At 33.1% G+C, this 26928-nt stretch overlaps 2 protein-coding genes across 2 annotated transcripts in view; both read left to right on the forward strand.

The window, feature by feature from the left end:
* The first annotated feature begins 4279 nt into the window (after positions 1-4279).
* Positions 4280-11062, forward strand: LOC126737738 (putative fatty acyl-CoA reductase CG5065). The gene is made up of 9 exons (XM_050442750.1): positions 4280-4435; positions 4867-5027; positions 5385-5469; positions 7171-7382; positions 7506-7719; positions 9954-10146; positions 10199-10441; positions 10496-10762; positions 10841-11062. The coding sequence occupies exons 1-9, from the start codon at positions 4399-4401 to the stop codon at positions 10965-10967; spliced, it is 1539 nt and encodes a 512-aa protein (XP_050298707.1). The 5' UTR covers positions 4280-4398; the 3' UTR covers positions 10968-11062.
* A 9301-nt stretch (positions 11063-20363) lies between these two features.
* LOC126737796 (proteoglycan Cow) overlaps positions 20364-26928 on the forward strand; it is a 101633-nt gene continuing 95068 nt past the window's right edge. Inside the window, exon 1 of the mRNA XM_050442849.1 lies at positions 20364-20684. Coding sequence (XP_050298806.1) covers positions 20583-20684 — 102 coding nt within the window. The 5' untranslated portion in view covers positions 20364-20582. The remainder of the gene's footprint in view (positions 20685-26928) is intronic.

Below are 26928 nucleotides of genomic sequence, written 5' to 3' on the forward strand. Positions count from 1 at the left end.
TATGGTAGCGACGGAAGCAGGAAAGTGCACCGAAAACTAAACTAGCGATTTACCGATTGCTCATTTGAAGAGCGAAGTGCTTATCGAGATGATTCCTGCATGATCTAAGACCGACCGACCCTGAGTTCATTCGTAGGGGCGACCGTGTTTCCGAAAGAAGAGGTTTCATGTAGTTTTTTATGTCGACTACATTGAAGACCAATTAACATTTATGCATGACAATGTAAGGCCACACACCGCAACAATCGTATAATAGTATTTTGCAAAAGTCGAGTTATGGAGTGGCCAGCATACAGTCCTTACTTAAATCCGATCAAATATTTTTGGCTGAGCGAAAACGCAGCATTCGAGCTAGATTTCATATCCTAAACTCGATTCTAGAGCTTATTGTTGCAGTAGAAGAAGAGTAGGTTCATATTTCACAAGAAACAATAGCAAACTTGATTAGATCTATGCCTCATCGTAAAAAAGATGGTATTAGGACAGGAGAGGGTCATACCCATTATTCAAAAATTAGGCGTAAAGTTTAAAACAGTCGGTAACCCTATTTATGTTAATAATAAAAAAGATTTATTTGCGTAAGCATTAATTTCACTGTGTTAAACATAGGTCAAAATAAGTTTTCATAAATGTATACTTACATTAAACCATATTAAATTGTCTTTTAAATAGCATATTTCTTAAAAAAAAATATAGTTAAAGTCAAAAGTTTATAACGGGGCGATTTCTATGCGCGCAAGTGTAGTATTGGTAGGTATAAAGTAGATTTGTTATTGTCGAACAAATTATGTTTACAAAATAGTTTATCTTATTTTGGGCATTTTGGTCTGGATGCAAAAATCTCTTTAGTTAGAAATAGGCCTAAACGCCTAAAGTGTCGAAAAACTGACTTTCCAGGGTATTCTTAAAACAGATTCATCGAATTTTACACTGCGAACGTAATGTTTAATAAAGCAGAGAGATACTTCTGGATCATAAGAATATTCGGATTTAAAATTAGTAATATATTATACGCAGATCTATTTTACAAAGTGACTGATAAATTAAACGTACATCGATGCTATAATTAAAGTTGAAGTTAAGAAGCGTTGCTTCATGTATGTTGTTAGATATATCCAAATATAGACATAAAGCATTACTGTAATTTAGATACTCTGATCCAAACAACATAACTATTGTATGGGAGTATATCGACTAGGATAAAATAACTTAAACTATGATTATGCTGTGTCTTATTTTTTATTTATATTTTATTTGCTTTTTTATAGGCAAATGGCAAATTTATTTATATATTGCATGAAATCCTTCATCGGAAATATTTGCACGTCGCATCTTTTTGGGTTTTTGTTGTTTTCAAGATATTCTTGATGTCAAGAGACAATATAGTCCTTCAATAATTCCTCGACAATTGCAACTAACTCGACTAAGCTAAGTTTGGATATGCTGAAGAACCTCATTAAAATAAAGGTTTTTAATTTGCCAAGTATCTATTTTATTCTACAAATACGAGTATCTGTAGCTGCAATAATTTACGGCCATTTGCACCGACTTTCTGTTACGAGTCCAAAAAGTTAATGGACCGTTAACGGACCATTAATAATTGCACCGACATTTAGGGGCGTTTTATTAATCTCCTAAACGTCATTTTGTTATTATAGCCGAATTTCCCTATTAGGAGTTATTTACACTCATTTGACGTTGAGTAGGCAGGTTGTTTTTTTCTAATGTAAGCATCAATCACAAAGCCAATAAATTTACCGGTATTGCAAGGTCTCAACAGTAATAAAAGTTAAAGCTGGCACAATGATTTTTTATTTTGGGAATGAATGTCTTTTGGAGGATGCTTTTGATGACCATTCATTAGTAGATTCATGAATTAATCATTATCAACAATTGAGATTCAAATGTGAATTCAAATTTACTGTAAAGAAATATATCCTATTATGTCTCCTATAAATTATCTATTACATATTAGGTCTCGTACAGGAAGAATTAACTCGGTGCAATTAGCAATCGGTCGTAAATATTTCTAACTAGATTTAAAAATGTTCCAAAAGTTGCGCTAATGAGATTTTTTGTTGTATGTAAACGACCACAATAAAATTCGATGATTTTCTAAAAGACGCTATTTTACAAATCTCCATGGAACTCTGGAAGCGGACCTATTTAGCAATGCAAATGAATCGAGTCGAAGTTTTCGTACATATTTCAATAGTTTACCATAGAGGGCTATTTTATATATATATAGGGGCTTAATGATATTTAAAAATAAAGGTAGAATTTAACAAATTTCCATAATGAATATCGGAGAAAGTACATGATCCATAACATTAGCAACATTCATAGTAACTGATCACAAAGTAAATATCTTTGATAAATGCAATATAAAAAATGCTTTGTGATTACTCAAAGATTAATTAAAAGTTTCTTAAGTGCGGTGGCATTACTGCATAGGTTTATGTGAAGAAACACTATTAGTTACGTTACTGCTTATTTTTTTATTTTTAAATGTTTACTTTCTCTATTAATCTCCAGGAGGGTTGGATATACAGTCATCCTGTATATAAAATATATATTATCCAGATAAAGTCCTAAATTCCAATGTCCTGCAACTAACGGTGCAGCAAAAACCGTCTAAAAGACAGTGCCGACACAAGTGATTATCAGTTGACAGGTTTGTTTTTGTCCGCGTCCATCGCAGGACGGATTATGCAGTTAATTTTACTGTTTTGTGTACGTAGATCTGGCACTGACGCCCATCTTGATTAATGGTCATTCCGGTTTAATCGATAAGTGGAGTCTTGGAACGAAAAAACCGTCCCGCAATCTATAATCATTATGTCCGGACGCAAACGGAACGTCTGGTTATTAATTAGGATTATCTGGATTTCACGCTACATCGACCATTTTATTTAGGATTGATTGATCATTCGAAATTATGGGTTTGATGGCAAAAAATTTAATAGTATGAAATATATTAAATTTTTAAGTTATCTTTGGAAAATAAGTTTTCTTACTGAGTTTGCCTTTTTTTTAGGAATTTTTTTTAAGGTGTGTCCAAACCATTTTCGTGAAAAACTTTTTGCTTCTACTAGCTCTAGTTTTTCATCTAACGAATAATTCATTATAAAAAACTAATAAATATAGTGCGAGTATAAATATAAATACAGTGCCAGTCTCTAGCTTAAAGTAAATTGACTAAACCAAAGGTGTTCCAAGAAAATTTAAGGGACTACGATATTTAGAATTCTTGCAGGGGGACCTAGTTGCAAACTTAGCTATTTTGTTCAAAGCATCAAGACCTGTCCGTGAGTATTTGGATGATTTATTTCCAGGTTGATGAATTGGCAGAAGAGGACCCTTTGAATGGCCACCCAGGTCTCCGGATTTAACACCTTTGGACTTTTTCTAATGCGGTTACTTGAAGAGCAAAGTTTTTAGGACCAAACCGGCAAATACTTAAAAAGAATGAATAAGACAGGAGTGTAGATTAATTTCCGGCGAAATAATTAGAAATATAAGACGAAAACTGAAGTGAAATGGAAACGAGGTTCAGTTCCGTTTAGGATATTGTCAGTTAGTAAATTGGCAACATTTTGAACACTTATTAAAGAAAGGCTATTGAATAAAATAAATTTTTCGAATTAGAATAATTGTTAAATAGCTTTAAAAAGACAGCTAATAAAAAGCTGAAATTTGGCAAATATGTGTAACTTGTTAAACCCTTTAACAATAGTTATCGACGTGCCAAGTTAGAGACTCCCAGTGTATCGAGCAAAATATAGATAAAAATAAACTTTAAAACACACATAATTGATCATAGAATCAAAGAATTTAATAATAAATAGGGTGGGTAATTTAAAAAGTCTTTTGTTTTCCAAGAAATTGTTTTTTTTTTGCGATTTTTTATTTTTTGAACTGAAATACACCGAATCTTCAATGGAATATCCTCTATAGAAAACATTAAAAGACAATTTATATATATCTTATAAAAAGAACTAAAATGGAATTTATAAACGAAATTAAATAGAATGGAAAACCATAATTTTATCCATAATTATATATTACGCTTTAAGATTACCGACCGTGTGCAAGCGGTAGCGTCTGTAATATAAATAATGACAATTTCACATGATAATGTGTGAATAATTTTCAAAAAGTATTTTTAGACGATAAAAATATTATATAGTTACATAAATTAATATTTAAATTCTTTTTTATATTAATTTAAACTTATAATAAATAGATATTTAAGCATAAAGTAACGCTCACTCGAGATATTTAATCCGTAATAAATTGTAACTGTTACTGCTATTATTATAAATTTACATCAGAATTGTTTTATATTGTTTGCGAACGGGTTTAAAAAACTAGTGGGTGTTCAACAGTGAAGGCGAAATGGAAAGGAAACCATTAATTAAAGAATATTTTAAAGGTAAATTAATTTTTTATTTATATTTAAGTTTTTTTTTTAAACGATAGTTTGAAGGACTGCCTACATATTATTATGACTAAAATCAATTTCATCGACGTGTGGATAATTACAGGAAACGAGGATTTATTACCCCCTAAATATAAGAAGAATATTAAGTGGCAGTAAAAATCAGTTATATGCCAATAATATTCTAGGTATAATTAGACCAAATATGTTTAGGATTTACAATGTTGTTAATTTATTATATTTTTGCTCTTATGTAATAATAATACTGTACTGATACACGACAGATATGTCCTCTATAGGGCAAAAAAACTTAATCAATACTAGTACTGCGTACATATTTTATAGAAATATTGTGCAAAGTTATAATAGTTATTAATATCTAAGTATATTTATTTTGAAGTCAATTTTATTTTTTTTTATTTAAGGTAAAAACATATTTATCACGGGGGGAACTGGATTTGTGGGAAAAGCTCTTATAGAAAAGTTGCTTCGCTCCATTCCAGATATTGGCAATATTTATGTGTTAATGAGGGAAAAAAAAGGCAAAAGTATTCAAGAACGACTTCAAGCTATTTTAGAGAATCCTGTAAGTATTAATTTATTAGAGTAATAACCATGTATTTTTTTCTAAATAATGTTATTAATTTAAATGAATATAGACTTTTTTTTAAATTATACTAAATTTATTGAGATATTCCAAAAAGCTAGCAGAAGCATTTTGGGAATTTCAAAACATATTTTACATTAATATACCATTAAATAAATTAGGTATATTATATTATTTTATATAATATACCTGATTGACCTATATTATGTACCGAATAATCTAATGATTATATCATTACTTTACGACAGCAATATACTATGCAATAATTGAGAATAGTTTTTTTAAGAAAGACCATAATTATAACAAAATATTAATAATTTAATATATTTTTTTCAGATTTTTAATGTTATAAAAGAAACAGGTTCTGATAAGCTAAAAAAATTAATTCCCATAGCTGGCGATACAACTCAAGTAGGATTCGGTAAGACTGTTCTCTTTAAATGATAAAGATATAATAAATTTGAACTTGAAAAACAAGAACACTTATTTTGAAGTTATTCTTTTGCACCCACGAGATGCTGTCGTTACTACCTCTAGTATACCCGTAAAATATAAAATTCCAATCTTTGGAGGTCGATATCTCTGCTTCTATGGGCACTATCAAGAAAAATCCAATGGTTTTAACTTAGTTTCGTCCTTCTGAATCCAACGAGGCCATCCGCAAGGCTGTAACTATCATATTAGTCAACATCTCGTATTTTTAGGGTCTATTTTTGGGCCCAAAACAGTGGTCGAAATATAGCTTTTTTCCGAATTTTCAAAGTGCCCTTAGTTCTGCAAGCAATTTCGAGCAAGTTCGAGCAAGCCACTGGTATAGTTAGTTTGATTTCGAAAAAATCAATTTTTGATGAAAAAATTCGATACGGGGTCTTGATATACAATAAAGTCGACAAGTAGGTTCATTAATTGTAGTGGGTTCTTTTAATAAAAAAAGAATTTTTTAATTATTGTCTTTGGTTGTTATTTGTTCTATGTATAACCTTTTAAGCAAACTATTTTACTTATATTCACAACCCACTTAAAAATATTACCATGATTTACGCATCATCCGATTATTAATTAACTGTTATTAAGTTATCATCAGATTTTATATGCACAAAGAAGAAAAGATAATTACATGTACAAAATTCTGCAATCCAAACATGTTTTACGTCAGGCAATTAAATAGCATAATGGAAAACCAGACAACTTAAGTAAAATAGTTTAATCCTTTCCTTATTTTTTATCACTGACATAGGGTAAATGATGTTTTAAACTAAACATAGTATAGCAACACTTTCATCTAGTCCAGAATTTTAATCGTTGCATGTATTGCTTGCTTACTGCAGGCAAGAATCTTCTATAGACTTATCAGTTGCACCTTATATCAATCTTACTGTCTACTTTCTGGTTCTTATAAGTAAGAGCGTTCAATGCTTACTCTAAAAAGTCGTTCTCGTCAGCTTCATTGATCTATTACATATTGGATTTTGTTCTCTGTAAATGCAGATTCATTATCGTACCATCTGATCATACCACAATAATTCCTTTCTAAATCCTTAGCAGTATGCAGTCATTAACAAATCTATTATATAAAAAAAGTTTGACATTTGTGTGTCAATACAGAACATTGATTTTGATTGCAAAGGTGGTGTGAACTGAAATAATTGAGTGATGCTCACAATTTTCCATCTCTGCATCTATTGCTCCATATCCGGCAGCTGTTTTCTAGACAACATACAAATGGGTCATAATCGTGATACTATTTCTATTCGAGGCTTAAGAAAAACAGGTCTATGATGAAGTATTTTGTTTTAAAAGCTGTTTGATAATGTTTTTACATTATCAACCTTTGTGATATTGGTACCCCAGGATGTGTCTATTGATTCTTCATTCTCCTGCTCCGTCACTAAGCCCGCTATTTTTATCTGATATAATGGATTTATCTTCATTTTGTGTGAGGATAATTCGATCATATTTACTAGTCAAAACTTAATAAAGTATTACAAATTGCATTTCAGACGGCCACATGTTCGTGCATGAAAATCCTACCAACGTTGGTTTTTATTAGGGATTTTTAAAATATTTGCATAAAAGCTAGGAATAAACGTTATTTTCCTTCAAGCAGGTTTAACTTTTTTAGGATTATCCAAATCTGATCGAGCACTTTTAACAAACGAAATCCACATATACTTTCATGGCGCGGCCTCGGTTAGGTTCGATGATTTTCTAAAAGACGCGATTTTTACAAACATCCGAGGAGCTCGGGAAGCGGCTCTATTAGCATTGGAAATGAAGCAAATCGAAGTTTTCGTGCATATTTCAACATCCTACTGCAACACTAACAATAGAAAGGTAAACTGTTATTGTATCGATTTAAAAAAATGCTATAAATGTTATTATCCTTATATATATTAAATATATGAGGAAAATATAATTTATAAAATTATATGTATAATTATATTTGTTTTTTTTTAGGTAGTTCATGAAATTTTGTATCCACCTCAAGGCGATTGGAAGGAAGTGATAGCGGTAGCAGAGACAAGCAATACAGAAGTCCTAAATATATTATCACAAAAATATATAGAGGGATTTCCGAACACTTATACCTACACCAAACAATTGGCAGAACATTGTGTAAATGACTTGCTAAAAGGAAGAATACCTACAGTGATCTGTAGACCATCTATTGGTGAGCTGGAATAATTCTTAAAAGGGATAGTTTATAAATTACGAGAAAATGAAGAGATTAATATTTTCTCACATGATATTAGCAGATCTAAACATTTCGTAATTATGAAGTAATCAGAGTTAATAATATCAGTAATGAATATTGTCAAGGAAACCTACAGAAAAAATCATAAACTTTCTTCCAGTTTACTTATAAGTCTAATAAGCAAAAACATATATCGGCAAATACCATTAATACTATCTCTTTTTTTACTCCCTTGTAAATATTGTAACGTTTTTCCCGTTCGTTAGGTGTGAATTTAAACAATCGAAAATAGTTCACTAATTTATTTACATACTTATTCTACTAAACACGATCACTCACCGTATTTATTTACAACCATTTTGGTCCGATTTAAATCTCGCGCCAATATTCCGAACTTTACTTCACTGAACTGACAATTGACCCAGTGAGACGCGGCTCATTATATACTCGGCTGATTATTCCGGAATATTAGCGAAGATCTTCGAGACGTCGTGCGGTGGCACCTGTGTCATTCAAAACTTACGGATGGAGAATCAGTTGGTTTTTCGGTGTTTACAATATCTTGCAGTGAAAGCCCTTAGGTTGAGGTATCTGCGGAAGAGGTATCTAAGAAAAGAAAGGATTCATACCAGAGTATTCGAAACTGAACCAAGCTGTATCGTATTTGCCACATTTCCACCAGCTGTCAAGATAGTTAGTTGTAGTTTGGTTTTTAGATGTAGCGGATCTAGAGTTATGATATTGTCGCCTTTGTTTCTTTTATGATATACCGACATCTTACTACTAATGGGAAAATTGAATATTTTGGTATGCATCAGATTATTTAACAACGAGCAATGACAAATACTCTTATTGGTTCCAAAAATTTGGTACAACATCTCTCAACGGCTATCCGTTCCCACCTAACGTCAACAGATTCAAAAATCTGCTTAAAGCTTTTTCAGCAGATATTCAAAACAGTAACAAATGATATTAACCGATTAGGTGCCCTATTCAAGCGTAAAAGAAGACTTCTATGGATCATAATATGCAACTTCGTATATATAGAAATAGAACTAGAATAGGTGCTCAGCTGAACCTATTCAAGCCGGCAGCCAGGCCGGATGATGCCGGATGTATCTTGGGAGAAGTAGATAATTTACTCCGGTTACTCCACTATATATAGTGAAGAATGAGTAAAATTAAAAAAAAAAACCGTCTTTCAACAGTATACATATACTAGAGACTAGGGTGCATAAACTGATTTGAATCGTCTTAGAAGTTTAGACCATTTGATATTTTCTATGTTTACAGATTTTTAGGCAGTATTATTTGTTAGAAATCTTATTGTCCGTGATTAAGTACGTTTCGAACATTAGGTTTTACGAGACGTAGCTTGTATTTGGCCAATTGTTCGCGGTTGTTTCATATATTTAAACCGAGAATCGTTATTAAATATTGGAAGGACTATTAAATATACCTCTGGCGATAGTGTACCTTATTACAAAACATAGAATAGGCGAGACGCAGCTGATTGTGAATTATTTATATTGGTGAGTTAAGATGCTGCTAAGTTGGCTTTCAAAATAAGATCGATAAGGCTGAAGGAGAAGCTCGACATGTTTTCTTTAGATCAAATAAGGGATACATTGATATTTGTTTGACAACATATTTGTAAAATTAATTTTTCCAATAGCTGTGGGGAAAATATGGTGCTAAAGAAGTGACGGTAGATTTATTAACTATTCCAGATACTGTTTTTTACATTATTATTACGCGTAGGAGTATTCTGCGATCTGTCAAAAGCATCCAATTATACTGCTGTTGAAGCTTAATGTATATGACTTTCAAGTGGAGGCTTAAGCTTAAATCCGATTTTCTTGAGAGAACTTCTTTAGCAGTCTCTATCAGGGATATTTATCATTAAATAAAAACCTTTTTTTTGAGCGGTAGTTCTCTGTTTTCTCTTTGTGCATAGGAATAACAACTGACTATTGTTGTTGAAAATATGTCGGTATTGAAGCGGTTTGGCAATATACATAGTTATTTTTATTTCTCTAATGGAAATTTGATCTATACCTGACGAAATAATACTTTTAAGAATTTTCATCGTTCTCTATGTTCTTCCTCATGTGCTTCCGTATATGTATATCATATCTTCTTACAATCATTAGGAAGAACTTCTCAAAATGCATAAAAAATTCTAAAAACTACCTGTTTTAAAATTTTAGTGGTTAGTAGTTACTCGGAACCTTTTATGGGATGGGTCGATAACTTTAATGGACCCGTTGGTCTGTTGTTAGCAGGAGTGACAGCTATTTTTAGAGTGTTTTATGCTGGTTCAGATATAAAGACCGAGTACATACCAGTCGATAATGTTGTTAAGTTAATTATTGCTGCCGCTTGGAATAAATCAATTTCAAAGTGAGTATTTATGCTTTAAAAAAAAACATGCAATCAGTTTACGTGATTTTAGAGATGGTGACGAAGTATCAATTTACCATAGTAGTAAATATAGCATTGAAGACTTTACGTATAAGAAATATGTGGAGTATGGAAAGAGGATTCGTTGGGACGAACCATTTGAAAACAAATTGTGGTTTCCTAACGGTGAAGTCACAGGAAATTGGTTGTATTTCAACTTAATGATCATTATATTTCATATTATTCCCGCTCTGGTTTTTGATAAACTTCTTCAAATAGCTGGTTATGAGCCGAGGTGCCTAAACTTATTGTTGTACTTTTTGCAAAATGTAACCGTTTTAATTTATAGAATAGTAAAACTGCAACGGAAAATCTACATAGCAAACATGGCTGTATCTTACTTTACAACGCATGAGTGGAGTTTCGTAGACACCAAAGCCCAAGAGCTTTTCAAACGAATACCTGACAGGGAAACTTCTGAGTTTAATTTTGTCAAAATGCCAGAAGGCGATAAGGAGCGTTATGAGTATTCGTTGGCGTGTTGTCGATATGTTCGTATACATTTTTTGAAAGAGAATAAAACTATTTCGAAGAGATCTTTGATCACTACTTACATGTAAGTCATCCTCTTAGTAGTGAGTTATTGAAGGTGTTTTTTTTTAAGTTTATTAATTTATGTATGTTTCTTTTTTAGATTTTACTTTTTACACCAAACTATAAAAGTTTTTATTTTTGGATTTTTTATGTGGATGCTTTTAGCAAAGCTCGATTTTGCAAATTGTCATTTTATGACTTTGCGAATACTAGAACTATACAACTAGGCCTAGACGATAATATAAGTTACAGCTTAGACTATGGGTACAAATTTTATATATAAATCTTAGAATAAACATGATATTAAAGTTTGTTTTTGGTACATACAGAAGTTTTATTAACAAGCAGCACACTAACGTAAATGTTGATTTTTACACTTTTTGAACATAACCTCAAGGAGAAACCCAACCCAAGTCACAAGTGGAGGATCGTGGACCTACTAATCCCAAGAAACCTAGAAGCTACTACAGAAAGACTCAATGTTATCGCCCCTAGACAGTTTAGATCTGTAGACTCACTTCAATATTACATTCTTGATTGCAAAGGATCAATCTTCATGGACTAATACGCAAATTTCAGCTTACGAATTTCTCTTGGTACCAAATAAGTTTGGACCACTTTTTATTGCAGAAAAGAAAATTCCACATCTCGACCATTCCAACTAACGTTCTATTATTAGATTGCTAAATACATAATCAAGCAACGGAGGTCATGAAAACTAATACTAAGTAGAATATGGCGAAGAACGGTGTCAAATATAAGCAGCTTTTTATCTAGTTTTGCTCGTTTTACTGATTATTCGCGTAACCACAGGACTCCTTTGTCGTCAGTGTTAATCCTATTAAAAGTTTATGTACGTGTTTCTTAGTAAAAAGTTTATGCGATTTAAAACTTTCATGACCACCGCTTTATGTATTTAATGTATTATCAAAGACCAACAAATGTACTGTAGGGTTAAGTAATAAGGCCCACTTAGGAAAAATATATTATTAATTTAGAAAGTGAACAAGATTTGGTCAAATAAAATACATTACGAAACACTTAAATGTGTATATATATTGTTGAATATTAAGCAAATGAAACATTTTTGAAAGTCATAGACTATTATACTATCTCTATAAATAAAAAAAATAAACTAAGTGTTATTTGCAAAAACAAGAATTTCTTTGGAATATTTGGAGTATAGGAACTCGTCGTGATTATCAGGAGCCTAAATACAAACCATGCTTCATTAATCCAAAATTGACAGGAACAACAAAGACTCAAATTTATAGTTAAGCAGTTTAACAAAGGTAACAAAACCATGAATACAAATGTTAATTTTTGGAATTATTCAACGATTTTTTTTTTGTTTGGGTAGTGATTTACATTAACAAATCTTTAGTTAGGTATTCTATTTTATAATTTAGAGCCCTTTTTCTTACAACTCATAATTTTGCTGCCAAATCTGGTCTTTTCAGGAAAACTGTGCGATGTTTTGTTACAGCCTGAATCTCTTACTTTGAGGTTATACTAAACGAGATAACCCAGATACTAGCTCCTTTTCTTCTGAGCTTTTTTTCATTCTGACTCAAAAAATTATTTCTGATAACTGCTTATAGTTGTATCATTTATTTCTGCATTTTTTGGACTTAGATTCAGCCATAAAGGAGAAAAAAGCATAATGCTGTCATCAGAAGGAAATGTTGTCTTACAGGTCTTTGCGAGATTGAGGAATTACACTTTTTCTCAACAGGCGTAAATACTGCTTAAAGCAAGTCAAAAACATTAATAATCTGTCATTTCAGAATTGTTTAAAAGACCTAAATACAACCTTATTCAGAGACTGCAACTCGTTGCATTGGTTGCTAGGCACAGCCACTCAATGTCATGTATTTTTACCTTGTTTTATAATTGAAATGTTCAAATCCAGGTTCCCCAATGCATTAAGATAAATTACTATAGTTCCATTATTCTCGCCATGTTCTTGTGACAGTAAATGCAACATGAACTTAGATCCTTTTAGAGCTTAGACTATCTGCTGATGATTTTTTTAAATAATCTTTCACTATTAGTCGGTGTAATTTGGCAAACTAGTATTCATTGCATGCGCTCTACGTTTGCTAATGTTAGAATGTCATTTGAAAAATCCAGAATGTCAATTTTTCCCAACGGTTCTTTTATCTTTTTTATTCCCAAAGAAATTAAGATGAGACTTCTTCGCAGAGCCTTTGGGTTGGAAATTCCAATATTTGCCGCTCTTACAATTCTTCTTCTAGTTTGCCGTCCTTTTCGTTCGTTAAAATTGGTTTACGTTCAAGTTTCCTGGTTACAATACCACTTTGAAAGTTTTTAAAAATAATTCTGTATGTCAAAAGTGTGTTCGGGAATGCCTACAGTCAGTTAAAAGCCTAAGATCTTTTTCCATTATTTCTCTAAATCTATATTTACTCATCTGCTTAACTGAAAACAAGGCCCTGGCTTTATTTGGATTTGGAGTTTGTAGAAAAAAACTACCTCCCAAGTATTTGATTTCTTTCACACTGGAATTGCCTTAGATATCAAGTCCTTAAGTTTTCAGTTCTTTGTTAACACTCATCCATTAGATCATCTTTCTCAATCCCTTTTGACTTAACGAGTTTCGCAAGAGATTTCGCTACTGTTTTGTTATATTACCATATTATGGTACTCGGACTAACGATAACCATAACCAATAAACTTTAAATTCGATAGTGCCAAAACTGATGTCGCAAATAGAGGAATAAGGGAAATAACCTCGCTGGCGACGGCGTCTCCATAATTTTCCCGTCTCAATTTGCCATAAAATCAAGTCCGGGTCTTACGTACGAATAACGGGGTTGGCGCTCCTTGCGTCTCACGTTATCCTACTGCGTGGTACAGAATATGAACAGTCGAGTTTCTATATGTGATGCGCTCAATCTGACCTGAGCGTAGCAAAAATTCCGATGCTAAGGGCGGCCGTCAGCACTAGCCCAGCGGGAAACTAGTGGAGAAGGCTTTTTTTTCTTTAGTTTCTTAGTCCGGGAAAATTTCTGAAATAACAGTTGTAAAACTCTTCATGTATTAGATGAGATCAGAATCATGATTTTTTTAGTCTTAGGGTAGATACATTATTTGGACTTATCAGATACGTTTAATTCACAACAAACGTTTTCTACTCTCGATATATCAGGAATAATAGTGGGCCCTCAATGTTCCAGTGTAGAAAGTACATTTTATATTTCCCGCACTTAATTCGGAGAAATTAACTGTTTGCACCCTCGTGGTGACCATCCAAGATCACCGGATCTGAAAAGTAAGCCATTTAAGTTTTATACCGCGGCGCCATCTAACGTTTAAATATAAAATAAGGTTTCTGGAATCAAAAAGTGACTTTACTATTTAGAAAAATATGAATAGAAAAGAAACTGAAACAAAAGTAAATTGATAGTTCTATAGAAACTATAGTCTACTACATGTTGGTAATTTTTTTCGATAATCTCACATATTTTCAGGATCAAGTTAAGGCATTTTGTATAGAGCTCCAGTTAAAGACCACCATGCCAAATTACAACTTAATTGATTAGATTAGGATCAAGTTGATAACGCGCTAACGTTTAAAATACTTTTGATCTTTCTTGCCCTGACTAAAGCTCTGTTTCTCATCGATTTATGGCTTAGACTCCTCCCGCTCCACTTAGAATTTAAAGTTCTCGGCAAAAAACCCATTTAAATGACGTAGCCGAGCTCAGATTTCTGTGATTCTGGATGGAACGTGAAGGAAAACGGGTCTAAATGGACCGATTTATTGCTATATCGGGGTCGGATAAATGAGGTAAAAACTACATTACACGTAAAAACTATTTAAATGTTATGTGGTTAAAATAGCTCTGTGGTATTTGAATAGAATAGCGTGACTTGTAAGTAAATTGTCCAAGGATTGAATGTTTAATAGCCTTCATAGCCAATCAGAACAAAATTTCTAAGACAAAAATAAAAGGAATTTTCTAGGACTTTCTGCGACAAGGATTTACCCTAGTAGAAATGCAATTGTCAGAGGATTTCTTTACAACACAGGAGTCATGAGACCGAATCTTACTCGTTGTACTGTCAGGGATTCAAATTCGGTTATTATAACTCTCCACTTCGATTCACTGGTCTATTATTGTTGCTTTTATCTATTTAAATTTTCTCCATTAAGTCCACCTTCTCAAGGAGTTCCATCTCTTGATTGGACGAAGTGTTTTTTCTATCTTCCTTTTATGGAAAAACAGTATCAACGATAGTGAAGAAATAGTATATACTTGCAGTGGAGTCATAGATTAAGGTAAAATGAAAATCCTGCAGTCTTCCTCCATTTATTTATTAAACATTCAGTTTTTTAAAATGCCCGACATGTTTTGGACACAGTGTATAAACGATGTTTTTCAGGTTTGCTCATATAGTATGTGTCATGTTTTTTTCTTTGTTCATGCCTAATCTACACTCAGCATGATTTGCCAATTTTATGTATTCAATATCTTTAGAGTAACCAGAATATACTATGGCACTTTTTCTTTTAATGCCTAAATATAACTTTTAAGCTTTCTGTTTAGCTCTGAGATAAACGCATTATAACTTGTCCCAGTAATACATATTAGTTAATACACCCTAGTAATACATCCCACGAATACATATCGTATATTTTGTCTTGTTGTATAATATGTAATGCCTAAAGCTAATCCTGATTTCTATCTAGCCTGGCCTTTTTCGGATCCAGACTTCGCTAGTCTATCCGCCTTACCTTTAAACCCATTACTGGATATATAAATTATATTAAAGGATAATGTTACTGTTCATTAGCCTCTTTGCAACTCTAGATGTCGCATTTTAGAGTGGCATTTTTTTCTCGCTTGAACGTTTTATCCATAGGGTGATTTTAAGAAATTCCCTAACGAAATACGTTTCACCTTTGAGTACGATAGGTCTGAATCTATTCAGTATTCTGTTTCTGCAAAATGGCATAATTACAAGTAAACCACCGTTTGACTGGCTGAATTGAAATTCTCAGACTATCAGCGCATCTCTGTACTTCTACATCTCATAGTTGAATGATGGTAAAGAGGTCATAGACCTGTAATGCCCTTCTTCCCTTTGTAGGGAAGCATTCTTCTATTTTTTAGCATCGCTTCGATTTAGTCACAGATACGTTTGTATATTTCTTGTTTTAGGATGAACTTAAAAAGAAAGTTTGGTAAAGCATTTTTAAACGTCCAGCAAGGATCACTATAGTCTCTTCTATGACCATGGTTGGAAAGCTTATTGAAGAACGTCCCAAAATATTTCTTGGAAAGCGATGAAACTATTGCAGTAATTTTTGCAAATGCTAAGCGTCTTAAAACTGTAGCAGGCCGAAACTTGTCGGTCTCTAAATATATACTAAACCTACTATTATATGTTCTAACTAGGCACAATATTTTAATGAAAACTTGAAAAATGAAATATATCACATCACTTGTACTACCCTTCATGCGAAAGTTGATCTCCCTTTTGACATGTCAATTAATATACCATCCTAGATACTGTTAAGTCGATCATTTACTGATATAGAGATGACAGAAAATGTGATCTCACATATTCCTTGTTTGTTAAGTAGAGAGAGAAAAGAGAGTGATAGCTGCCACTCAAAAATTAAAATATTTGTCCAGGCAGTTGAGTGCATTTAACCATTTCAGAGAGAGAAGAAATAATTGTAGAGCCTGGAAGAGTTTTTTACATTTCTTCCAGGGAATTGAGTGCATTTGGTGACATGAAATGATATAGAAAAAAGAGAGTGGTAGCTGCTACTCAACTGCCTGGACGAGTATTTTAATTTTTTCATATAGTTTAACTATTCGTTTAGGTGCAAATTAAAAAACACTTATTGATATACAAAAATAGTCAACTGATTTATTACACACTTACACACTAAACATAATGACTATAAACTTGCCTCCTAGTGGCGAGGGCTTCTTATATATTAGGTAGACCACTGTTCTCGAACATTCATTAACTTTCTACGCATGTCCTGAGTTATCGCGAGGTTTGCTTCATCCTTACCGCACCTTTAGGCTTAGGCGAAGATAATAGTCGAATTCTCGAAAGCCGCTAGTATTTGCCCGGCTGTTAAGGTCGTTATAATACCATTTAAAACTGACAAGCAGATAAAGCTGACAAGCAGAAACTTATGCCGGTATTTCCCATCTCTTCATTAATCTGCTTAGTTTGATAGATCTGCTCGATAACATTCTTCTTTAATTGTTTGCCATCCGCACTAGTTCTATTTTTTGTCTCTTACTTAAATCAGGACTTATCGACGAGGTTGTTCATGTTCTCGTGCCGATGTTTTTATTTTCTTTTTAAATTGAGTTTCTGCTGCTAATTTTTAACACTATTTAAAAACAAGACACATCTAAAGTACATTTTGAATTTATAAAACAAATTTCTATCTCGAATTTCCATTAAACAACATTATCGATTTTAAATAAACACTCCCTTCAGACTTAAGAGAAAAAGTATATAGTTAAAGGAAAAATGAATTTTGCACCCCGATATCGGCCCATCAGGTAAATCAGGTCAAATATTTGTCGATTTCCGTTTTCCCTCGCTTCGCGCTGCCACTTTCTCAAGTGTCAATTTACGACGGATATGGAGTGACGCCAAGACAAGATTTTTTTCGTATGTGTACTCATAAAACCATTTTTTTACTTATTGAGTTACAACGAAGTGACAGCAGAAAGGTTCGGGGACTATAAAGAAATATATATGTCTTCCTAATATGATGTTTTGATACGTCAATTTAAACAATATTTGTAAGTTCTTATTCTGAGAACGTTGAAAGCCTTTATTAATATTTAAAATTTATGTGAGCAACTAGCAGAAAATTAAACTAAGCTTCTAGTTAGTGTAAGTTATGTGTTAAACTCATTAAGTAAGCTGCTGACCTACCGAAGTCAGAATTTGAGAGATTTAATCAAAACGTTAAAGGAATTTAATAGAAAGGAAAGAGCAAGAGACTAAAAATAGTTCAGTGCCAAAGATATAGAAGCAGCCTTATCATTATGCTGACTTTTAGCGAGACCCTAAAATAATGATCCGTAAGCCTCAACTCAATCACTTCTTATTCTTTGCTGACGTTCTGCGATGTGTCTGAACAGCCCAAGGAAGTGGAGGAGCTAAATCTGTGTATTATACTTTACCATTGTAATTGAATCACAAACAATAATCTGGGAGATCAGATATACGATTTGCTTTGTCGGATCAATATATCTTTTTTACGATGATTCAAGGGTAATCGAGAGATAACTGAGAAGCTAATCAGAGGTGATCCAGGATCAAGCAGTTTAAAGCATAATAATACATTCAAATCTACGAAAGATAGCTGTTAAGGTTATATAGATAAAGCGATTACTCAGAAGTAAAAAAAATATTTAAATCCAAAAGGTATATCTACTGCATCAACTGCAATGAACCACGTACGCTGCAAGCCATCAACACCAGTTGGAATAAGTTAGAGAAATATTTTTAATATCTTTAAAAAAAGAACATCTTTAAGCAGAGTATTATTCGAGCGTTGCATTTTTTAATTATATGAGGTTAAAAATCAAAGTGACCAAAAGCTTAAACATCGTTTTTATAAGACTCTTTGATAATTCATCACATAATAAATACCCTGGAAAATTGCTCAAACCCCTGTAAACCACTTCAGCTTTAATGTACAAACCCATAAATAAAGAATGGGCTGGTGCAGTTTAGGTATAAGCGTGAAGACACATACCATTAGATATTTATGGAATACGTTAGAATAAACATTATCAAAAATGTAGGGGAACGGGTTACATTTTGCCAATACGTGGGTGTTGGTGACGATTTATTGGCCGAAGGGTAATTTTGATAATGGAATTTCGGTTGGAAAAGCCAAAGGCAATCGGCACGTTTTATAGGATTTATCCGTTGCACTAAAGTAGCACGTAGGAACAGTAAAAGAAGTATAATGGCAGTGGTTTGATTTTTTAGGTTTCGGATGGATAAGTTAGGATAACTATTTATATTTTTAGTAGAGCATAGATGATTTCTTAAAATTATTTATTACGACCTTAGAAGGAGCGTTGTAAAGCTGACGAAAATTTCATATAGCCATGCATGGTCGGACTTTGAATTAAAACATAGTTAACACAGTTAACCATAGGCTAACAACTGGGTCATTTGAAATGACCTAGAAAATTGACTCAAAGCAGTAATGCCGTTATCACAGTTGAAATTGAACATACTTGAGGTTTTCTTTCTAACTTGCATTTTTCCATAAATCTCTAAAAAAACCTTGTAAATTGCTTGCCGCAATTTATATGACATAATTTGAGGCTTTACAATCCGTACACTCTCTGTAAAAGCAGTTCGTTAAGTACTTTTAGATTCTTAGCGCAATCTAAATGTCGAAGAGTAGAATCTTTTTAGTGTTCCGTAAATCGCCCAACCTTTTAAGGCCCTGAACGTCAGGGTCGTCAACTTTATTACTTTTATTTAATATATCTTTTGTTGGCAACACTGAAAATGTTCAGAGTGACCAACATCAAGGGTATAGGGGCCATAGGCATTAGCAGCTCAGGTATATTTATTACATTCGTGGTTGTCCCCTTGTCCCTTTGTAATAAAAGTTTACACTCTTGTGACATTTATTCATCATTCAACTTATAATATCATTCTTATTACATTTAAATTTAGTTTTACTGTTCACTCAGTGATAGGAAGGATCTACTACGATCTAGCCTAATTCATGGTAAAGAGCATAGTTAGAGTAGGTAGGTAAGAGCATATTTATTCATTTTATCAGTAATAAAATACTTATTTGATAATTTGCTTATTTTAAAATACAATTTTAAGGTGCAACACTGCAAACAGGGATTGGAACCACAAAGAAAGACTATTTCACAACAGTTGTGAAGAACAAATGATATATTTTTTTTTGTATTTTCTTGAACGTTTATTTTTTCTAATCAATATATTTTCAGTTTTTATAAATAAGTTATTTTTTCTCCCAAATACATTTTACCATCGTGTAAACATTCTAGATACGTTATACTATGTCCAATAAATGACGTAAAAGGTCCTGAAAGTATGTAAGTATGAGGTAGAATAGTGCTGCGGAAAGTGGACGTCCTATATACGTTTCTAGTACGTAATACGTCTTTTGGGATACGTACTATGAACGTATATTATGTCGTAGAGTACGTATAAAATATGTCTTTACTACGTAACTGTGGTGTTTGGACACCCACTGTAAAAATGGCTGTCACGAAGCATCGGTTATTTTTGGTCATGGTGGCCATTAGCAGTACACGTATATGTATTTATAAGTTCATGGAATAGACCCAGTATAAACCTAGTGATAAGAATTGGCTCAATCATATGGTTTAATATTCCAAGTTGTACTTAACCAGTACAACTAAAAAAGACTAACAGTACATTTACACAACTGAAAAACAGCCCTATATTCCGAACCACCCCTGACATAACGGGAATGCCGCGGAAAATGGAAACCGCTTGCGCCCGATCGACATTTTCGCCTGCTCCATACGCCTATTTTCTTTAGAGGGCGCCCGCGCACTCTCACATCATCGTATACCGAAGAGTATAGGAGAGCGAAAACTGAGGTCTTCAGATAAACCAAAGTCCGGTCGTTGCCGGTGGAACGTAAGTAAAATCGCGACGTCGTTCACGGGGGCCCACATTTTGTGACCGATCGTAAAGTGGCAAGACAAGACAATAAAGAAAAAAAAACTGCCGAATTGGTACGTGGATAATTTGTGCCCCTTTTTTTTCGACTGACTGAGACCACCTTCACGGCGATGAGGGTGTTCGTGTTATTCCTGCTGGTCGGGCTGGTGGCTTGTCAGGCCGAGGCGAAACGCAAGAGAAAATTCGAAGGGGACTTCGAGTTCGCTGAAGAGGTGAGCCGAGTCTGTTCGTTGATTTTATTTCTTCTTAGATTAGGTCTTCTTGTATCTCGACCGACTTCTTGCGAGCCCGCGGTTGAGGTAGATAGATAGAAAGAAGCGTATAGTGGGGCAATACCGGATTCAGGTATACTGGTTTAGTGTGTGCTTATTAATGTTCAAATACCTTAAGATGGTCAGACAAGTACCTATTAAATAGGATTGATGTTAAGACGCTAGTGGGGTAATTTGATGGCCGATAATTCACGAGGAAACTTGAAGCATTTATTGCTGTTTAAATTTTATTTAAGGGTTAGTTTTTTATCGCTTTATCGAAACGTCGGAAAAAAGTTGTAAAAGAAAATTTAAATTTTTCCGAGTATTTTCAAATTATAACGTATACCTACGTATATTATTTTCCGAAAAATTATTTTATAAATATTGGCATTCAAATTCCTACTGATCAGATACACTGAGTGTTAAATAATATACTGGGTAATTCATAATATAAGAAAAAACCTCTTTGCCTTTTTGTCGGGGCAGTAGCCATATATGACAGCCTTTGAACTTTTGGATGATTATATGCATAAGTTTAGCCTCAAAAACCTAATAATTCAACTCATCTAAATGTTTTACCTTGCAAAATTGTTTGTCTTACGAACTATACAAGATGTCTGAGATGAAAGAGTCCAACCTGTCCCAAACACGTCAAAATTTTATATTGAGGGAGACATTTATTGACAGAAATTTCGTTTCTCTGACGTCATCCCATTTATTTAAAATGGGAATAGGGGTCGAGAAGTACCTTGAGATAAAGATGATTTTATTCGCTACATAAGAGTAGGGCTCTCTTATTTTATCAATTCGCTCTCAAAAAATATGAATAAATGTGAATAAAAAATAAAACTGATTTTAAATGAAAAAAATAAAATAAAAAGTATCAAATCGAACACCTATTTTATTAAATGTTGAAAATGATATCCGTTGGCCTCCATACAAAAACACAATTATTGTTCAAAACGTCTGCGCACTTTAGCGAACATTTAGGGCGTTATTAACTAACATTCGTATCTCGAAGATTTTCAAGACTTTGTGGCAAATACTTTGGTTTGAAGATGACCGCAAAAAAAACTAAAGTAGTAAGATCGGGAGATCCAGCAGGCCATTCCACGGTACCTCTCCGGCCAATCCATCGTCCAGGAAATACGTCGTTCAAAAAATGATGAACGGCAGAAGCATTATATATTCTGCAGAAGTTCCAAGTTATGTTCAGTATTAAGATTTGTATTAATAAAAAAAGATCCAACAATATGATCTTCCAGGGTACCAGCCCATACATTAAGTTTTTGAGGTCGCTGCGTATGTGTTTCTCGAAATAAATTACGATTAGTGTCGCTCCAGTATCGACAGTTGTGTCGGCATTGACTTCACCTTGTAAATAAAAGGACCATTCGTCCAAAAAACAGATATTGTACAGCAATTTTTTCTCACGATTGATCCTATTACTAAAATACTCACAAAACTGTACACGACGATCAAAACAATCTTCACTTAGCTCATGCACGAGTTTGATTTTGTAAGCATGGGATTTGTTTAATTTTAAAATGTTGTGAATGGTACTTTTAGACACGCCAGAATATGAAGTAACAATTTTTCACTTTCAATTAACACTTTAATTTCTATCACTTCATTTCATACTGGATGCTAAACTTCATTTTTCTGTTTCGTACTGACCCTGTTTCTTAAAGCTTCCTCATCAAATCAATTACACAAGGATAATTTACCCTTTTATCCGGATGATTACCATTAAAAGACCATGCTACTTTACCAGACTTTTTCACCGTTTCGACCGTTTTCCCAAAAATTGTTTAAATTTGCTCGATTAATACACAATCTTACTTGGCGAATCCACAACAAGCTTCAAAAATAAAATCTTGATGTCCACGAATTAAATCACAAAAATTTTCAGTGCGCTCGTGAAGGTCTTACGGAGTATTTACTGCTTCATTATTATACACCAACTCTTTCAAATAGCCCCACACTAAAAATCGGAAGGTGTGAAGTCTGTAGAGTGAAGAGGCCTAGAAATATGTCTATTGCGCCTTATCCATCTATTCGGGAACACATTATTTAGATGTTCTTTAACTTCTCATCTAAAATCTGGTGGAGTTCCATTACGTAAGAACCACATATTCTATCTCACATTTAGAGCAGTGGCAGATTATGTTCATTTGGCATTTATCACCCAAGCCCATATATTTAATGAAAATCTATGTTGAAAATTAGATCTTTTTACAGCGTGCAAATTTTCTACTGCCCAAACATGATTGTTGCAGACATTTTGCGCCACATCTCGTGTAAATGTGGCCTTGTTTGTACATAATATTAATTTCGTAAAATCTTTATTTCTGCCCAACTTTTTTAGAAGCCATCATCATCTTCAGGTTGTAACGCTTGTATCCGTTGATAATGATAATGATAATACTGTTCTTGTCGTATTGTCTTCGATACTTTACTACGAGAAATTTCAACTTAAGTTAAGACCATTTCTAACATATTTTGTCATTATAACATGTCAGATTCCTCGTTTTTCTTTGTCACGAAGTCCAATAATTCAATTTACAAATATACGTGAGGCCTTGGATGATTTCTTCAACGAAGCCTTTCTGCATGCAAGCTGCATGCTGCAGCTGCATTTTGTTGGAATTCTCCATAGGTAAACATACGCCATTTTACCGCACTAACTAATGGGACAAATGAAATACGTACTATTAGAAGACTGATACAACTGATCAAATCAAAGATTCGTACTGAAAACCATAAAATAATACAAATTTTAATAAGAGAAGTAAACAAAAACGGTAACAATTTACACGGCATCCCCCTAGAATAACAAAAATGTGTTTATTATGCAACTTTTATATGGGTAAGTTTTGGTATATCAACTCCTTTTCAAAAGTTCTACAACCAGTTAAAATAAATGACTCAATCTCTGACTTTGAAACACCCTCTTTAAGAGTCATCACAATAGTTATTATATAGCTAGACTATTATTCCTTAGATGTGGCCCGGTGTTCCCGCTCCTTGCTCGCAACGGGTTAAACATTAAAAAATTATCTCGAATCCCTGGAATAAGTAAAAAATTTACCCACTATCAGAAAACTGAAGAAAAAAATGAGAATAAATTCATGAAAACCAAAAAATAGTATCAAATTATTGGATTAATAATGAAAAAGTGCTTAGAATGCTTGAAATTCATAAAAAACTTCTGTAGCTAAAAAAATTACCCCAAAATCATAGATTATCATAACTAAATTCAGTGAAAGAGTTAAAATGTGTAAAGGAATTTACAGGAATTGCACCAATGGTTAATAAAGAATCGGCTGAATCTGAATGAATGTTAAAAAAATATCAAGTTATTGTACAGTAAAAACATTATTCGATATGACTATCATACTAACGTGGACGAGATCATTCCCGAACGTCCAAGAACAGCTGGGATATTCGCAGATATTATGATCGTTAACCAGAGTCCGTTAGAGAACGAGAGTCATCCTCTAGTCCAAATCCAGGCTTCTCAGACTCTCGATAAGCAACTATTCCTTTAGAGAATACACAGCGTCCCAAACGTCCCTAAAGGTTTTCTTTTGATGTGACACCTCTAAGGTAAAAAATCTTTCTACCAGTCTCTCCCTCTAGTTATCTTGAGTGCTTGTCCGAATCTGGGGTTAGACCGAGGCAGATCTTAAACTTGTCAGTCCTTTTTGTAGAAAGCCTTATCTATTGGTCCAGACATTCGCAATGCGCTAGAGCACATTTAGCTAGTACAGAGAACAGGTCTTGACGCACTTCATATTAGAATGATGGACCTTGAGTATATCAAATGTCAAATCCGGCTCTATTTAACATTATCTCAAAGTGCTATAAAAAATAATTTTATAGGGCATAATTTTAAAAGTACGATGTATACAACAAATAATATTAGATATGATCTAATGTCCTGAATGACAGTCATCTTAAATTTTCACATTGCTGTCTTTAATTTTAACATCTAGCATCTCTAAGTCTAACATCTCTTTCACAATTCCAATGTCATCTTTCACAAAATTGTGCACACCTTTGCAATGACTTCTGTCACAGAGGTAGAGGGATTATGTTGTGCACTCCTCTAATAGAAGTTACTTCATAGCCCGAGAACCACTTTTCTATTAGACGAATATCTTGCGGGTAATCCTCAAATGACAAAAGCAATTGAATCGATTTGATTCTTTTTTGTGTAACTATAAGAATTGATTTTTGTTAGTGAGTATTGGTTGGTGCAGTTCCCACATCTGATATAGTATTGCTATGCTGGTCAGTTGAAAATTTTTGAAATTTTAGTTGTTATCCTGAAACTTGGAACGCACATCCAAAGAGGCTGAAGTAAAACTAATATCCTCACATACTTGGTCGTTTGAGAAGATGATAGTTAATAGGAAAAGTTGAAAATGTTGGGTGCCAGAGATCAATCCGTTCAAAAAGTTTTGAAGTCTTTCTTCCAAGTCAAATCTTGACCTCCAGCACACTATTCATCTTCCTCAGTAAATATTGCTAATAATGAGTTCTGCCTTTCCAAAAAAAATCGAAGCAAATAAAGAAGTATTTTTTTCGATTAGTATCATGTATTATTTTCTTTATGAGATTGTTATATTTATACACTTTTTGCCTCTAATTCAGAGATACTGATATTTGAGATGCTCTATTAGTAAAGATATTAGTGTGTAAACAATGGTTTTTACTTCATTGTAGATCAAACTGTAAGGGTCAGCGAACAGCAATATATTTTATTGTAATGTTTGAATCAATAATTTTAATAGCGGAAGTAAGCAAGCCACAACCATTCATAATGTGTCTTACTAGATAATAATAATGAATTATCAAAAGAGTGCAAATTATAAGGCATCAACTAGTAAATTTGTATGACAACTAATCACAACTAGTATAAATAATTTGGTAATCATTTAATTGCTTTTGTGACTGAATTTATTGCTCCTGCATTAACCGCCAGTTATAAAATCATATTAATAAAGAAATTCAAGGTATCTAAAATAAGCTAGCTACATAAAAAAATTTTTTCAGATAATTAGGAATTCAAAGAGCAAAAAGCTGAACCCTAGCCGTAATAATGAATTAAGTTAAATGAATGGCTAAGTTCGCGTCAATGCACAAAAGGCCAATTAAGTTCGTTAGTCCTAAAAAACAGACAAATAGACCTACGTTTTCCTCGCTTTGAACCACGAAAAAAAATAATGTGAATAAGGGAAAAAGCAGAAAAATTTCAACAAAGACGTTTTTTTGTTCGTTTTACCGTGCCTGCTTCTCCCTACTAAAAATAAGGAAATTGGCTTCTCCCCCAATCCAGACGTCGACGGTTAGTAATATAATTGTTTCGAATGACTTACACTCAAATGTTTCCATGGCATGGAGGGATGTGTTCCTAAAGGATTTGAAATGTGAACGAGAAGCGTACATTTACGAGTAAATTCGAAAGATTTTCGAATTATTAATAATTTTGTGCGAAGGGTGGAAGGAAATTAACACTTGGATTTCAAAAGATAAGATATATTTGGAATTTCTCTGATTCGTATTAGGCTTTATACAGAGATTATGAAACTCAAATTAAATTAAATTACACGTAATTATTTCTCGCAAATAATTTGGTAATAATACCGTAAAGGTCAAAGAAATCGTTTTTTCACTCAGTCCATTTGCATTTTCCGTCCATTTATCGAATTACGATAATGTAAAACATCTGAAATAAACTACGAGTTAAATGTTATATTATTATGTGTTACATTTTTGCTTAAAAATATATTTTGTCGCTTTATTTCCTTAAACAGACATGTATCGTTTATGAGCACGAAAATTTCAAATATATATTTCAATTCATTTCATTTAGCTTCATTGCTACATAAACATAAAAGGTAAAAATAGAAACTGGCTTATTTAAAAATGCAGATATAATATTAATAATAATAATATTAATAATAATAGCCCAGGCTAGACGCCGATGTAGAAATTTATAAAATAGACCAAACTTTGATCCAACTTCCAATCCATGTCCAAAGGGTGCACCTTTTAAAAGAGAATACAGGTGATATCATCACTGATAAAATAGCAATACAAAGAGGATTTTTTTAAAGAGACTCTTTTAATCCACTATGGTTCTGCTTGGTTCTTAATTCATTGCGCTATTTCTTAAACAAACGATCTGTTGGCT

This window comes from Anthonomus grandis, chromosome 6 (assembly GCF_022605725.1).
Source record: "Anthonomus grandis grandis chromosome 6, icAntGran1.3, whole genome shotgun sequence".
NCBI classification, from domain to species: domain Eukaryota; kingdom Metazoa; phylum Arthropoda; class Insecta; order Coleoptera; family Curculionidae; genus Anthonomus; species Anthonomus grandis.